Genomic DNA, 17,892 nt, shown 5'->3' on the forward strand with positions numbered 1-17,892 from the left:
TTTTTCCTTATGTATTAAAAGCAATTATCTAAAACGTTGTCAGTCGTGTTCGAACTTTAAACTGTATTTTTATGAAGAGCATCATGGAATAAAATCATTTACAGCTATGTGTATCATCTAAATCCGTTTTGCGCATTGCTCTTTTATTGTTCAGGTCACATTTGAAAGCAAATGAAGGATTAGAAACAGGATTGATTAAAATGAACGCAATTCAAAGTGTTCCCTCTGATCTTATTAAAAATACTGGAATTTTCAGAGCCTTCATTCGTGGCCTCAGAAGCATGCTTGAGACCCACTGAAATGCATGCTCTCATTACTGCGGTGATTTGACCGTGGTTTCCATATCGCCAACTTCTAAAAACTTCCAAACCGCAACATTTTAAGAGCAGTCGGTAAGAGAAATGTGAGAAGTGAAATCAGTGCTAAAGCAGTGAAAAAGCAAGCGGTATTCGTTACTATATTTAGTATAAAAGAAACGTGTCTTCACCTCTAAAGTATTATACTTTGGGTATTACGACATTTTTCTTTTCGTTTTTTCCAGATAGCGCTAGTGAACCTTATACGCCCATGCAGTGTCTGGGAGGAAACGAAGCTCCTCATCTGCGGCGGTGAGCAGGAAAACACTGAGATCGTTATTGACACATCCCTAGAAGAGGCACTTGTTACGTGCCTATGTCTTTATTGTATGTAGTATATAACATATCCGGCGGCATATGGCCAATTTTTGTGCAACCAACTAAGAACAACCAAGCCAATAACAGGGAAAGAAATATCATGGACGCAAAGAAGACTAAATGATTGTTGCCTGCGTTGCGCATTTAAATCATAGTCATATAATTACGCTTTCTCAGCGATCTGAAAATCACACTTTAACTCTGTAAGTTTTATTTTCAAGCATGAACGTTTGATTGTATCATATTTTCTGAGAATTAATACAATGAATAAACGATTTACCCAGGATGAAATATGTGTCCCACACTTCTTCCTTTGCATTGAATGTTCGTCCTTCTTAGAGAAAGAGGCCAGTGAAAACAAGATTATCACGTATTAAGGCCAACAGTCGGATAAAGGGTGCAATAGTATGATGATTTTAATGCGGAAAATTCTGTCCTGGCGTTGCTATTCTGCACACAGCTTGCTATCTTAGAGCACGGCTGAGGGCATTTGTCTTTTTGCTCAAGGATACAGAAGGGTTTGTTTACGTTTTACATTTCCTTAGATCGTTGAAAATGGCCAGGGCATTGCAAAGCCCCTTCCTAGTAGATTAGTTTCAGTGTCACTGGCGAGAGCACCTTGCGCAGTCTCTGCAGCATACTCAGCTTCTAATTCACCTGCATGCTGCCACTCTCAGAGCGTCTTGTTTCGTCACAGTCTGCGCCGTCGAAGCAGAAGTTAAAGAAAACTGCGAAGAACATGGTGAGCAAAGCTCGCTTCAGAGAAACGACCAAAGCGCCCAAGCCGACAAGGGCCGCAGCTTCTACGTTGCTTCCAACGCATGCAGAGGACGTGCGAGGGGGGATGAGGCAAGCTCCTCACTCAATCCCCCTTGCCCCCCACTGGATCTCTCTATAAGCGTGGTGGCTCGTCACGCCATAATAAGCATGGGAACAGGAGCCTTTACCACGCCTTCTAAGCGCGAAGACGGGTTGCTGATCACTCCTGATAGGCGTGATCGGTAAGCGTGGAGAAATATCACGCTTAGATTAAGCGCGTAAGAAAACTGCAAACGCACGCTTTGATTAGCGTGGAGTTATTGCTAGAGTGTACGTGCTTTGCCTGGTAAAAGCGACCATAATGTTATTGCCGCAGACACTACCTTTCAAAATGTGTGTGCATAAAAAATACCGCCAAAACTGTCTTCATATAATATGGCTAACCATTCTGCATTAAGTTTACAACTTGAATCACATTTTCTCACTTTTCACACATTGGCAGATGAATTAAACGCGGAACAAGTATGGGGGTACTTAATAACAAGCTTGTCGAACTGCTGGATAATTTTTTTTCCTCTTCGAACTCTGTCTTCTATACGAGCAAAGATAAACTATTGTTTAACCGTCAACTCCGTTCGTTATTACGGAAATTCAGGAGAATTTAACAGCACATTAAAATTAAAAACTCAGGTAATCGTTACATACAGCTAGTTGAGTTGAAACCTAGCTTTAGAGAGCTCGCTGGATCGACTAAATGAACATAGTTTTACAACTTGGGCCAGAGGTTAGTGGACGATACTAAGGAATTTTGGAAATATGCTAAGAGAAACGGTAAGGATGACACTTCTGTTCCACCCTTGCATTAGTCCGACAGAATTGTTAATTAAGACTCAAGTGGGGTCGAATTTTTCATTGATTACTTTTCATAAGTATTTCAGTCTACTCATCCAAAGATTTGTGGGGTTAAAAGTGTTGATTTTCCTGTGCAAGTCGACGAAATGTCTCAGGTTGCGTTTATTGTGACAGGAATCGAGCGACTATTACTGCGCTTGAAGCCAACGAAAGCGAGTGGTCCAGATGATAACGTGGCATCATTTCTGATAAATTGCTCGGGCATTTTATATTCGTATTTTTGTCACTTAATGCAAGATTTCTTAAACGACAGCACTGTTCCTGGCGATTGCAACCTAGCGTGAGTGGTGCCAATTCATAAGAGCGGGCAGAGGTAGAGAGCTGAGAATCGCCGTCCAGCATCCTTAACTAGCAATGCATGTAAGGTTATGGAACACGTGATTTATAGCTGCATCATGTCTCATCTTGATAAGAATAACCTTCTTCATTCTAGCCAGCATGGGTTTAGGCAGCGCTTTTCGTGCACGACACATCTGGTTGAATTAACTCATGAACTAGCTAGCCTCAGCAGTAGACGAGACACAAAGTGTTGACTGTATATTTCTGGACTTCAAAAAAGATTATGACATTGTTATGTATAGTTTATTGATCGCTAAATTTCAACGTTACAAACTGAATGGCAGGGTTGTCGCATAGATAGCTCAGTACCTTCGCTCAAGACAGATGTCTGTAGCTATGCACAAATGCCCTTCTGAATACGTTTCTCTGACCTCTGGGGTAGCCCAGGGATCAGGTTTAGGTGTATTTTTGTTTTTATTGTTCATTAGTGACATCACTATGGGTATTACATTATCATTTAGACTGTTTGCAGATTAATGTATAGTAAATAGGTACATCAACACCGAGTCCGATCAAAAAGCACTACAACAAGATTTGCATTTGATTACCACATAATATGAAAAATGGAAAATGTTGCTGAGTGTGAAAAAAATATCCACGTCACCTTTACCAGGAAGCGCTCATACAGCAGCAATATTTACGCGATAAATAACACTACTCTTGAAAGAGTGACACAATGCTGTGTCACTCTTTCACAGCTACGTTACTCATATTAGGAACAAGGCTATTGGAGCAGTGCGTTTCGATCTTGAAACCTTACTTTAATAGTTTACTCCAGAAACTTAGGCAGCAGCCACATTTCACACAGGCCTGCAGTACACTGGAGTATGCGTGCCTTCGCTTGGACCCATATAACACGGAACTTGTACATAAACTTGAAAAAGTGCCGAACATGGCAGTTAGTATTTTCCTTGGCAATTATGACAGGATGCTTAGAATGATATAAAGCAGAAAATCACTAAAGTAGCATCTTTTTGAACACCACCGTCGAAATCTGCGATTCAAATTCTTCAAAACGTACACTACGCTAAAACGGGAGTAGCTAGTGAACTGTATTTTCAGCGCCCACCTGTTTTTAAAAACCGAGATCACAAATTAAATATACGTGAGATTCCTTTTGAGTATTATGCTTTCCGCCACTCTTTGTTCGTACTATAAGAGACTGGAATACTCTGCCGCCCGACACTGTCTGTGCTTGTTCAGATGATAACTTCTTCCATGCTTTATGAATGTAATTTTGCATGTGTTTATATGAACTGTACCCTCCCTGCTGTAATGCCTGATGGCCCCAACGCAGGTACTCAATAAGTAAAGAAATACTAAAATAAAATAAAACGATTATTTTCATACTATGGCACATACCACTACAAGAGACTGACCAAGAAGCGGCCGGTAGATTTAAAATAATTAATATGTGAAGAAATACAATCCCGCATAAAATTTGTCCAATTGCATGGCATTGGTACGTGACAACACATGCTCACGCCATTGCCTTTCACGCCAACTACCCATGATTGAAATGGGCTAATTTATAGGATTTAACGCTTCGCCAAAGCTTCGCTTCACATAGATCACAATACGTACGTTGGATCTGCACAGTTACTTCTTTTTTTTTTGCGGAAAGTTCAAACACTCCGGTTCACCTGGTCCTTCACTCCTACGATTAGGAATGCGCATAAGATATTAAGCGCCCTACGGTTTGTTCAGACACTGAGATCAGATAGCGACGAAGTTAATTAATGCAATGCACATAAAAAAATCAATACTTGTGTCGGTCAGTCGTCCTTGGCGGTTTCAAGCAGGAGATAACTTTTCTTAGATTTAGAGTAAGATAAGTATTGATGCATTCTTGTTAGCAAAAATGACCTATAATGATTTCGACTTTGCGATTGCATGCATATTCTACAGATTTTTTGTAGCCTTTGGTGTGCCAAGCAGGGGCGCTATAACGTAAAGCTATTCCAAACTTTTCTATTCCAATTCTGCAATCAGCCCTCCACAATTGGTCAAAAACTTTTGTAAACACCCCCGCTTCGCCTGTCTGTCAGGCGACGTCACGAAAAGGGCGATGGCTCCTCATCTAATATGACGCGTACACACTGATTATGCATCATTCGGCTGATCAAAAGAAAAATAGTTATTTATGATTCGACGCCCTTTCGCCATTAGCCTTCGGCTACTGGTCAAATGTTTTCCGGCTGCACCCATTTCACCTGCCTGTCACGCGATGTCACAAAACCGCGAAAAGTCACCGCGTCAAACTGACGTATACGCATGAAAGATGCATTAATATGCCGAACAAAACTGAATTTTTTTAATAGCCTCAGGCTGCCCCATTCCCAAAGGAATAAAAGATGGCGGCCGCCGATCGCTCAGGCACTGGCTACTCCCACATGCTCTAGAGTATGGGTTTATTTGCGTACAATAAAGCTTTTTTGCGTTGCCGTGTAGCGTCTGCGAGCACTTTCGGCCCGTTTACGACCTCTTTCTGCCAACTCTTCTTCAACTCAACTACGTCAGTACTAAAAAGGGTCCGAAAAGTGCGCTTCGTGCGCCGCTCGCTAAGGGGTTAGGGCCCGCCAGGTGGCGCGCGCTGCGCTCCGTCCTCGCCCTCCCTTGCTCCTTGCCAGCATATCGTTCCGAAGAGAAAATTTTTGCTAGCTTAACCTAAAGAACACCAACGCCGAGGTTCGAGTGCGTCTAAGAGACACCTAAATGATAGATTAGGGTCGCCTACCATTTTTTTATGCTGGATTGTTTTCTTGAATGAATAGTCAGTAGTCTGGGCTCGTGTCGATATGCCTCTTTTTTGCTTTTTTTTTCTGTTCGCCTGTAAACTGCGATACATGTTTAAGGTGAACCCATACAGTGTAGCTCAGTTTACACTACTCCAAATAATCCCGTTCTTCGCGATTTGTCAGTGGTTCGACCGCCAGTGCGCATATGGTTTCGCAAGTATTGGCGAGCAGTATGCAGAGAATGCTAACAAATTAAATGAAACAATGGAGAAAGATTGCTGTTTCCTCCGTGTCCTATGTTATACTTGCGCCGACTGCTCACATTCTTCCTTCTTAATATGGTGTTCTCAAAGTCGAGAAGAACCGGTGGCATTATTTGCAAGACTAATTTCTGTAGCAGCTAATCACAAACTAACCTATACTCTGCGCCATTAAAAATCAGACATTCATTCAACCTTTACTCTAGGTTTCCATCATGTACATTCACAGCTTTTTCTATCATCCCTATTCGTCTGTATAATTCATACTTACCCTTTCAGTACACTTTTGGAAGGCTACGGCAGTCCAAGGTCGCCCGCCAGGATTGTGCGTTTTGTCTACGCATTCATATTTGCATTACGTTTGCATGCACAGCTCCCAGCGCTCGAACCCTCTAGCAGTCAAGTAAGCGTACAAGTTTACTGCCACACGATCAATTATTCACACGTGACATTCCGGTCATGTAATTGTTGGTGAAGGGAACTGCATTGCGGCAAGTAAAGAGTAAAAGGTACAGTGGAAATGCTTACAGCAATGGAAGTGTTGCTCTTCTTCATTTTTTATGACGCAGTTGGGCCTCCTTCCTTCTCCGCACATGTGTTTCCGTTGCTTACATGGTTTAACATCTATAGAAAAAATAGAAGGAAAATGACAATGGTGCCCTCCTTATTTACAGCCCAATGTTTCCAGAAATTCCTGTAATGATTACAGGGCCTTTCCTTTCCACTATACAGTTCGTACCTCTCTTGGAAGTGCTTTTAAGTTTACAAACCACCTCAGGCGTCACGAAAGGAAAGGTTGTAATAACGTCTTGTTGCACGTCCTATTTAACCAGACTTTGCAGCGCATGGGGCTTTCTTTTTCAAGTTCTATTCATTTTCTAGCAGACGCAATTGTTTGGTTCTTTGTAGGTATTGACATTCACAACTGCGTCACTTTCGCAATTTACGTCCGCAGTTTCAAGTGGTTAAAGAGGCCGCTACAGCTTTGCCGTAATTACGAAGACCATGGCTGCAGTGTAAACACAAATAAGCGCTCGTGTACTTGTATAGGAGCTGTAATGCAAATATCTAAGCAAGCAGGATCAATGCCAGAAAGTACATTAGGCAGATCTAAAAAACAGAGCACCAGAGAAGGCAAAGAATATTTCAACTATAACGATTGGAATTATTTCTTAGTGAGACAATTACGCTGATGCTCTCTGCTCCCTCGCAGATTCGTACCAAGATAACTTCGATTTTGGCGGTCATCCCTTGGGTCAGACCATCCTGCTTTCACATCGTATAAACAAGGCGATGACCTTCCCATTCACCGGACACCTTACCATGTGTCACCACCTGAACGTGCTATAAGAAAACGGGGCTGACAAAATACTTCAGAAGAACATTGTAGACCCTTCTTCCAGTCCTTGGGCCTACCCAGTCCTATTGGTGAAGGAAAAAGACAACATTTGGAGGTTTTGCGTGTATTATCGCCGTCTAAGCAAGGTCACTAAGAAGGATGTGTACCCACTTCTACGGATAGATGATGCGTTAGACTGTTTGCACGGCGCAAGTTACTTCTCCTGTATTGACCTTCGCTCTGGATACTGGCAAATTGTTGACGAACACGATCGCGAGAAAACAGTCTTCGTTACACCTGATGGCCTCTAATAATCTAAACTAATGCCGTTTGGACTCTGCAATGCCTCCGCCACCTTCGAACGCACGATGGACTCTCTTCTTCGAGGACTTTAGTGGTCCATATGCCTCTGCCACCTTGATGATATTCTCGTTTATACGCCCAATTTGGAAAGCCATCTAAATCGCTTCACCACAGCTTTTGCGGTTTTTCGAAAAGCCGGTCTACAGCTCAAATCTGCTAAATGCCATTTCGGGCGCCGTCACATCATAGTCCTTGGCCACTTGGGCGACGCTGTCAGCATACAGTATGATCCCGAGAAGGCCCGTGCTGTAAAGGAATTCCCGCTTCCACGCTCGTCGAACGATGTCCGTAGCTTTATAAGACTGCGTTCTTACTTTCGGCGCTCCATCGAGAACTCCGTGGACATCGCCAGACCCTTCACAGCTTTTGTCAAGAAGTGCGTTTCTTTTTCGTGTGGACCTGATCAAGCCACCGCATTTTCCGATCTTATTACTATACTAACGAGTGAACCGGTTTTGTCACATGTTGATCCGGACGTCGAGACTGAAATTCGTACAGACGCGAGTGGCCATTGGTCCTGGCATTGGCAATTTTGCCCAGCGACAGAATGGCTTATTTCGCGGTATTACCTACGCTAGCCGACTCTTTTCTCGTTCTGAGAACAGTTACTCACCAACAGAAGGTGAATGCCTCGCTCTTGTGAGGGCCATCGCGAAGTTCCTCCTCAACTTTTATGGGCGACACTTCTCTGTTGATGCGGATCCCCATGAACTATGTTGGCTATCTTCGCTGAAATAGGCTACGGGACGCCTCGGCTGCTCTGAATTACGGTTACAGAAATATTCCTATTCGGTGACATATAAATCAACACGACTGCACCAGAACGCCGACTGCCTTTTTCGACATCCGGCTTGCCCACCTGAATTCCCCGACGATGACTCTAATGCCTGTGTTCTATCCACTGCGGTCGTTCTCAATATCGCCTTCGAGCAGCGTTGGGACCACTCCTTACGATCTATCATCGATCGCCTCACCGCACAAGCCTCGGAACCATCGCTCCGACTCTTCGTTTGAAAAGACAGTGTTTTGTAGAGGCGCAACATTGATCCCAACGGCGCCGAGCTTGTTCTTGTCGTTCCGAAGCACAGCTTCACGATGCCCCACCGCTTGGGCACTTAGGCATCGCTCGCACTTATGACGGCGTCCGTCTGCGCTTCTTCTGGTTCGTCCTTCACCGTTCCCTTCGACAATACGTTGCAACTTGCGAATGCCGCAAAGGACCCTCCTCGCGTCCAGCTGGCCTACTCCAGCTGATCGCCATTCCCGGCCAGCCGTTTCTCCGTGTTGGCTTGGGCATATTTGGACCGTTCCCTGTGTCAGCATTTGGCAACTGATGGATTGCGGTTGCGACGGATTACGCGGCTACCTTCGCTGTCACGCGAGCTCTCCCCACGAGCTGCGCCACCGATGCCAGCGATTTTCTGCTTCGAGATGCTATTCTACAGCACGGTGCTTCTCGTCAGCTCCTAACGGATCGCGGCCTGTGCTTCCTCGCCAAAGTCGTGGACGATCTACTGCAATCCTGCGCCAGTCATCTTCAGTTCACGACAGCTTACCATCCCCAAACAAATGGACTGACTGAGTGCCTCAACCGCACGCTTACCGATATGTTCGCTATGTATGCGTCGGAAGATCATCGTGATTGGGACTGTGCATTGCCCGTTGTTACGTTTGCTTAAAACTCTTCGCGCCAAGACACTGCGGGTCATTCAACTTCTTATCTTTTTCATGGGCGCCACGCACTCCTGCCATTTGATTCCTTGCTTGCCACAGATTCATTTGCGACTTGCTCCTACGCCCAGGATGCCATTGCGCGCGCCGAAACTGTCCGTCGCATTGCCGGTGACCTACCTGTAGCATCTCAGACTATTCAGAAAACGTTGCACGATCACCACCACTGAGACGCCCATTTCGAAACTGGCTCATGGACCCTCCTCCGGCAGCCTTCTCGTCGCGTAGGCCTCTCCGAAAGGCTGCTGACCCATTACGTTGGGCCCTATCGCTTGGTGCCACAAGAGACTGCTGATATGATCTCGATCGGGTGAGGTGGGCCGTCACCGCAAGAACGAGGAAACGAAGACGAAGCCGGGCATATTGAGGATGGAAGAGAGTAGAAAAGGTTGTATTCACTTACTTGGAACACGGATGTGACTCTCATCTGAGTCTCGAGCGGCCTTATTAACATGTGGGACAGCACGCCCTTAAATAACCCCTGGTGGCAGCGCTGTAGTCGTCGCCGTCTTCTTCCGGAGCCTGTGGAAGTAGTGGTGCTTTCGCTGTCCTTCCTTTTGGGTAAGCTTGTGGAGAGTGGAGGGGGAGGCTTTCTTTGCCCTTTAGTTTGTCTTCCTGCGTCTCCCGTTTTGTGTCAGCGTGTGGAAAAAGGGGGGCGCCTTCTTTCCCTTTTGTTTCTGCTTCTATCCTTTTGTGTCAGCTCGGCGAAAAGCCTGACTTCGTCTCGACCTCCGATTCCTTCTATCCTTTGGTGTCACCTCAGGTAAAAGCCTGACTTCGTCTCGACCTCCGATTTCTTCTATCCTTTGGTGTCACCTCAGGTAAAAGCGTGTTGTCGATTCCGAGAAGAATACAATTATATTCACGTGGGGAAGCTCGTTTGAATGCAAATGGATCATAACACTGGCATGACATGCGAGGTATCCACAGTGGTAGCCCTGACTGTGACGGTGGCCCTGGCCACAGAACTTTCACACATATCGAGGCTCAAGCCCTGCCACTCGGACTAGCACCACATAATTTAGCCAGAACCTAGACGGCACTTTTGCTTCCGGGGATTCATGTTACAGAATGGTATCTGCGAGGAGCGCGAGAACGGAAGAAGACGAGGTTGACTGTTTTCCGATACTCTGGTGCGGAGCCCTGGCTGCTGCGTTTATTTAAAAACCGGTGCAGATATCCTACACCGTCACATTATTACCAACAAAAAAGCTATCCCTTTAACAGCACACAAAATACTTTTGTTGTAGTAAGAGTACAAACTGGGAATATTACCACTGAATCTAGTCAATAACTAACGAGGCGTAACCTAGGCCCTAAGATAATGTAGGCGTAGCAATCAGTAACAATCTGTCCTGAAATCCATACATAAAATAATCTAAATGAGTTCTTGGGAATGAAGTGCCAAAACGATTTAATTAGTATGAGGCGCGCTTTACTGTGGTGCTTCGGCTGAATGTGGACGAACTGGTTTCCTTTAAAGTGCACCTAGTATAACCTACACGGGTGTTTTTGCATACTGGCCCTCGATTGAAATGCGCCCACCGTGGCTGGAATTTGATCCGGGGCAGTCGTGCTTAGCAGAGCAACGTGAAAGCTACGGCGCTACCACTGCGGGTAATTGTATACATAGACAACATTTGTTCCATAAGGCGCTTTTAGTTGGAACTACATAAACTATCTGTCTCTAACTTCACATCCTTTTAATTGTGCATGACGACACTGCATCGGCAAATTTATGGATAATGACGCCTGTTATTGCGGTATTGAAAGTGCCAGACGCAGCCATGTGGTCTTGCGCCGTCAAGCTAAGCGGCAGTAAGCAAATATGTCAATCAGTGCAGCGTATCTGCTATCTGGAGAAGGACGTGAATTCTTTAAGGTACGTTAGGAAGAAGCAGGAGCATAAAAAAATCATCAGACGTACATTTACGCTTCTGCAACAAAAGAACAGAGGAGCCCAAGCGGGTTAGTGTCACTACTCATACAACTACAACTGACGCCTCGGTGCGGCGTAGGAACAAAACAGAGGTTTCATTTTTGTCTCTTAGGTAGACGTCAGGAAGGATTCATTTTAAGGTGGCATATGAACATAAACGCAAACGAGCTCTACCTTCCAATTTCGAACCAAGACATCTAGTTCAAGCCAGGGTTACGCTCTGCGCTGAGTGATCACAGAGCAAATACAGATTTATGACCTTGTAAATTGAGTTCCTCTTATTTCGTGATCAAGATTTGTGCAGGTGACTTATCTTGCAATGGGATAACCAAACCAGTTTTAATCTAGCCGGGTTTCGTACAATCAAAGTGGTAAGTTTCATGTTACGTAATCGTTGTAACTACGTTCGAGATTTAGCGATAAGATATGCTCTCACCTTTTAGTTTTGGTTCAGCTGTAGTTTTCGGTTTACCTATAGCTTTTGGTAACATGTCCAAAACCAGTACGAAACACAGAAAATGGCACTTCCTTAGCATGGCTGCAAAAGAAAACGATAAACAGAGCAGATGCACGAGCAACAAGCGATTACGTTAATAACATCTACAAAGATTGAAAAATGTTTTCGCGCTACTTTGAACAAATTGTTAGTATGCTCTCCTAGACATGTAGTTTCTGTTCCATGTTAAAGAATGCCAAGAAAAAGAAAGTTATGCAGATCAAACACTCGTTTAGGAATATGGGAAGCGCTGTTACATAGAAGCGCTATTTATATTCCATAAAGATAAAGGCAAAGCTTCCACTTTGTTCAGTTCAAAGCATAACCTACTGTAAAGTTTATGGTGAACCACAAGAAAGTCAACTGTTTATCGTGAATAATTTTTTTACGTTTGTGCAACACAGCAGCCACACACAATTTATACATTCACACCAGAAATCAAGCAGATGCATTGTCCGGTATAACGTAAAACTATTCCAATCTGCTTTTAAGATATCACATAGGTGAGTGCTGCGCCCATGTGAGCAAAGCCCAAGTCATTTTAACCTATCTGAGAGGGCTAATGGCGGATTTAGAATAAAAGCAGAATGGAACAGCTTTACGGTATACTGGAAATGATCAACGAATAGGAAACTGTGGCGGAACGAATATGACTAAATTACGATGGCGGACTCACCGCGACGGCATGGCAACGACCGCATAAAGTTGATATATATTATCATTATCATTTATATCATAATAATAATCATCATCAGCCTAGTTACACCCACTGCAGGGCAAAGGCCTCTCCCATACCTCTCCAACTACCCCGGTCACGTACTAATTGTGGCCATGTTGTCCCTGCAAACTTCTTAATCTCATCCGCCCGCCTAACTTTCCGCCGCCCCCCTGCTACGCTTCCCTTTCCTTGGAATCCAGTTCGTAACCCTTAATGACCATCTATTATCTTCCCTCCTCGTTACATGTCCTGCCCATGCCCTTTTCTTTTTCTTGATTTCAACTAAGATGTCATTACCTCGCGTTTGTTCCCTCACCCAATCTGATCTTTCCTTATCCTTTAAAGTTACACCCATCATTCTTCTTTCCATAGCTCGTTGCGTAGTCCTGAATTTAAGTAGAACCTTTTTCGTAAGCCTCCAGGTTTCTGCCCCGTAGGTGAATACTGGTAAGAGTTACTAAGCAAGGCAATATCATCAGCGAATCGCAAGTTACAAAGGTATTCTCCATTAACTCTTATCCCAAATTTTTCCCAATCCAGGTATCTGAATACCTCCTGTAAGCACGCTGTGAACAGCGTTGGAGAGATCGTATCTCACTGCCTGACGAATTTCTTTATTGGGATTTTGATGCTTTCTTTATGGAGGACCACGGTGGCTGTGGAGCCACTGTAGATATCTTTCAGTATATTTACATACGTCTCGTCTACACCCTCATTCCGTAATGCCTCCATGACTGCTGAGGTTTCGAAAGAATCAAACGCTTTCTCGTAATCAATGGAAGCTATATATAAGGGTTGGTTATATTCCGCACATTTCTCTATCACGTGATTGATAGTGTGAATATGGTCTATTGTTGAGCAGCCTTTACGGAATCCTGCCTGGTCCTTTGCTTGACAGAAGTCTAAGGTGTTCCTGATTCTATTTGCGACTACCTTAGTAAATAGTTTGTAGGCAACCGACAGTAAGCTGATCGGTCTGTAATTTTTCAAGTCTTTTGCGTCCCCCTACTTATGGATTAGGATTATGTTAGCGTTCTTCCAAGATTCCGGTACGCTCGAGGTCATGAGGCATAGCATATACAGTGTGGCCAGTTTCCCTAGAACAATCTGCCCACCATCCTTCAACAGATCTGCTGTTACCTGGTCCTCCACAGCGGCCTTCCCCCTTTGCATAGCTCCCAATGCTTTCTTTACTTCTTCCGGCGTTACCTGTGGGATTTCGAATTCCTCTAGACTATTGTCTCTTCCATTATTGTTGTGGGTGCGACTGGTACTGTATAAATCTCTATATAACTCCTCAGCCACTTTAACTATCTCATCCATATTAGTAATGGTATTGCTGGCTTTGTCTCTTAACGCAAACATCTGATTCTTGCCAATTTCTAGTTTCTTCTTCACTGTTTTTAGGCTTCCTCCGCTCCTGAGAGTGCGTTAAATTCTATCCTTATTTACACTTCCCTATGTCAGCTGTCTTACGCTTGTTGATTAACTTCGGAAGTTCTTCCAGTTCTATTCTAGCTGTAGGGTTTGAGGCTTTCATACATTGGCGTTTCTTGATCAGATCTTTCGTCTCCTGAGATAGCTTACTGGTATCCTGTCTAACGGAGTTACCACCGTCTTCTATTGCACACTCCTTACTCATGCCCACAAGATTGTCGTTCATTGCTTCAACACTAAGTTCCTCTTCCTGAATTAAAGCCGAATATCTGTTCTGTAGCTTAATCTGGAATTGCTCTACTTTCCCTCTCACTGCTAACTAATTGATCGGCTTCTTATGTACCAGTTTCTTCCGTTCCCTCCCCAGGTTTAGGCTAAATCGAGTTCTTACTATCCTGTGGTCACTGCAGCGCACCTTGTCGAGCACGTCCACATCTTGCATGATGCAAGGGTTAGTGCAGAGAATAAAGTCTATTTCATTTCTAGTCTTGCCATTCGGGCTCCTCCACGTGCACTTTCAGCTATCCCGCTTGCGGAAGAAGGGACTCATTATCCGCATATTATTCTGTCCCGCGATATATATATATATATATATATATATATATATATATATATATATATATATATATATATATATATATATATATATATATATACGCACACAAAGGTGACGTTGACATAACAATGATTTATCGATAACGACTGCATGAAAGCAATGGGCTGACGACGCTCGAATAATGACGGCTTGGTGATGACGAAATAATGGCTACAGCATTACAACAACGGATTGATAATGACTGCATTAGGCCAATGAGGCGACGACGCCACAATGGCGACAACAGCAAGACGACAGTCTTATGAAGGAGCTGGAATGAAAATTATGGGTTGACGACGACAGCGTCTCGACGACGACAAGACCACGAGTGCATGACGATGTCTGTATGAATACAATGTCATGACGACAGCATGATGGCGATGGAATAGTGGCAACATAATTATTGTGGCATGATAAAAGATGTCTTTAAAAAAAGCATGTCGACAATGCTATGATGATGACTTGATGACGATGATGGTATGACAACAACGGCCCGACCAAAATTAGATGACCAAGCTTGAATGACGACAGAATAGAACGACCGAGACAACACCATGACGGCGGTATGAGCATGACATATCCACGAGGGTGCGTCTCTTCCGCTAACCAAGCCAGGCATGTGCATGGCTGTCCGCGCACACCGTCGGCGCCCTATCTTGCCTCTAATATTGCACGGGTGCCAAGACTCGCCAAGCCAAGATGGCTGGTGGCAGCAAGTGCGCAGTCTCACGGCGCCTAGTGTTGAAGTAGTAGGGGTGGTACTGTGGGTACCGTAATCTCAGGTTCCGAAGACGCGGTGGTAGAAATGTTCCCTGCCCTCTGTTGGCGCTCTTCATCACGCCTCGGTTGTGACAGCGGGTGGTCATGTCATCGAATGAGATCTGTTCATGCTTGCCTGCGCGTGTGTGACGCCACGCTTGTTAATGTAATAAAAAACAGAATGTTTATTGCATTTATAGACGCTGCTAAAACCACGAACATTACTTCGTGTAGTAGTCTTAGGTTTTCATGACGCGAATAATGCGTCGCTTTTCGCACGAAACTGCGCCGTTTTAAGAACATGATTAATGTAAGGCTGGCAAGAGAGGTTTGAGTTAATAAGGGCACCTTAATACGTTTAGTAATTTTAAAAAGCAAGGGGCAATTTATTTTCACCTCGAACTTTCCGTTTGTGAATGCTCAGTTTCGTGTCGTCCGTGCTGTCCGCCTCGGCAACGCGCCTGAAGTTGCTTCCGTTAGGGGAAACTTTCATTTTTTTATAGCAGCACTAAATATTGCGCTGGTAGAAATATTCCGCATCGGTGTATTGTTTGAGATTAAACGGCAATCCTTACAAATATTTTTACCAAAGCTGCACCAACTCTTATGAAAAAGAAATTATGTGAATGTAAAGCAGAACTACTTATGTGAAACGAAGCTTTGGCAAAGCGGTTAATGAAATGTTCTAAATTAGCTCGCTTCGTTTCTACGTCATTGGCGTAAAGAAATCTGGCAAGCACATGCGCTCTCGGTCAACCGTGCTTCGCAACTGAGAAAGCTTACACTGGCTTGAATTTCTTCATTTGTTGTTATTCCTTTGAAATATACCGACCATCTCTTGGCTGATCGTCCATTGTGGATACTTATGTACCATACAGTGAAAATTATAATCATCCAAACGCTTGTCGATAACACCAAATAGCCAGCTGGCAATGGCGTGTTTTGAACCGTCCACTTATTGCTCACCCCCCATGTTGTGGGTAGGTGTCACTGTATGGAAATTCAAGCTTCGCGGCCACGCTGAAGCTATAAAGCACGCAGATAATGGACATTTCTACACATGAACAAGAAAAAGCCTTTGGGTCAGCAAGTAACAAATGAACGATTCACATTCTTCGGCTTATCTCATGACTGGGGGTGTGAGACGTATCCTCAAATTTCATTTTCTCGGTTGCCTTGTGATTTTTGGAATATAAAATACGAGCAAAACCATTTGGCCTCTCAAGCTGCCTGTTCGCCTGAAGTGCGCTGATATGGCGTGACGTCCTTAAGAAGGAATACAAGGTAAATATACCTGGTAGCGAAGCTTCCATAGGAGCCCATACGTTCAAAACATGGCGGTCATCGCCGGTTCGTGGGGCTTAGCGCCATCTGTATGTGGTGGGAACACTTCCGGCGGAAGAAAAAATAACGTGACGCCATGTCCGTTAAAAGCAGAAGTGACGTCATTTTGTTTTCGAAAGCGCGAAACTTCTGTTGTTCTTCCTTTGGAGCTATATATTCAAATGCGCCGCCAATCGACTTGATGGGCGTTTCGAGCTTTCATCGTGGAAAGCGATGCAGGAAAAGGCCAGCCGTACGGTTGTCGAAATTGCATCCCTGCACAGAACATACTTTCTTTGGAGGCCGACGAAAGCTTTAGGTGTAGAGTGCGGATCCTATTGGCGGATGCCAAGCCCATCGGCCAGCGCAGTCGCACGAAAACAACTTCAGAATTATCTGGCGGTCGTAACTCACTACTTTTCACTGAACAGATTAAGAAGCAACGAAGCTACCCGCGTCAACAAATTCAGGCAAACTTCGACAAGCAAGAAAGCAAAAATTGTGAGGGGGGCGTATTTCAACAGGTGATACGAGTGCGCCTCTCTGCCCATTCAAGACGTGTATTGCACTGCGAGTGATAGTGGCGTCAACGCCCCCTGTAGCGATGGGCGCTGAAAAGAAATGCATTTAATAATAATAATAAAATTTAACGTATTTTCCTAACTCATCACGAATATATAAAATTGACTAGGAATCTCATTTTCGTTGAATGAATCTAACTGTGTCTCGTTTGAATTAATAAACGCGTTTTTTTTCCCAATGTTTGTTCCCTCCAAACATAGTCGCGCTTCAATCGCTGCTCCCATAACCCCCCATGCTGATGTCGGTGGCAACCTTTACTGAACCGCTTTTCGCCCGAAGCTTCGCGACCTATTTGAATCGACCTTGAGGAATAGCCGAGCAGACGATGGGCCTGTCTGAGCGCTCTTTGTGGGCATGCGCTTACTCTAGCCCTGCTTGCAACTTGGCTCCGCCGTACTGCGCTGACGCACAGAAAAGTCATCGCTCGCGCACGCTAGTTAAACGAAGTAGATGGCTGTGCGTCACGCGCACGCACACGTGTGCGGAAGTGCATCCTTCATCGTCATCCCTCAAGGCCGTCCGCCAAGCGCAAGTACCTTATTGAAGTAATTTGATGTTTAAAAGAATATTGCGTAAGGAAATGCGTAAAGTACGACTTACACACAAGCTGCAGACACGATAGCTTCGGACTATTATTCGAATGTACGAGAATACATAAATTTGTTTTGCGGAAACTGACACACAAAGTCTTTTCCAGCTGCAGTTGCGATCTTCTTGAGGTGGCGGTACCGTTAGCAAAGCATACACTCTCATCCTTGTTGACCCACCGCCAAGCGCAAATGTGCTATTGAAATCATGAAATTTCTCAAAGTGCACGTGGCTCCCGGCCCCCGTGACTGATATAACTAACCAAGCGGGTTCCAACACTAACGAGCGGGCCAACTGCCTGGCGCGTGAGTTCACAAACCGCGCCCAAGCTAACGGTCCG

The 17,892-nt window shown here is 44.5% G+C and overlaps 1 protein-coding gene across 1 annotated transcript in view; it reads right to left on the reverse strand.

The window, feature by feature from the left end:
• Positions 1-17,892, reverse strand: part of LOC142577912 (uncharacterized) — a 100,781-nt gene that overhangs the window by 24,324 nt on the left and 58,565 nt on the right. The window contains exons 3-4 of the mRNA XM_075687348.1: positions 11,491-11,592; positions 6,211-6,306 (exon numbers count right to left, since the gene is read on the reverse strand). Of these exons, the coding sequence (XP_075543463.1) occupies positions 6,211-6,306; positions 11,491-11,592 (198 nt within the window). The remainder of the gene's footprint in view (positions 1-6,210; positions 6,307-11,490; positions 11,593-17,892) is intronic.

This window comes from Dermacentor variabilis, chromosome 4, assembly GCF_050947875.1.
Source record: "Dermacentor variabilis isolate Ectoservices chromosome 4, ASM5094787v1, whole genome shotgun sequence".
NCBI classification, from domain to species: domain Eukaryota; kingdom Metazoa; phylum Arthropoda; class Arachnida; order Ixodida; family Ixodidae; genus Dermacentor; species Dermacentor variabilis.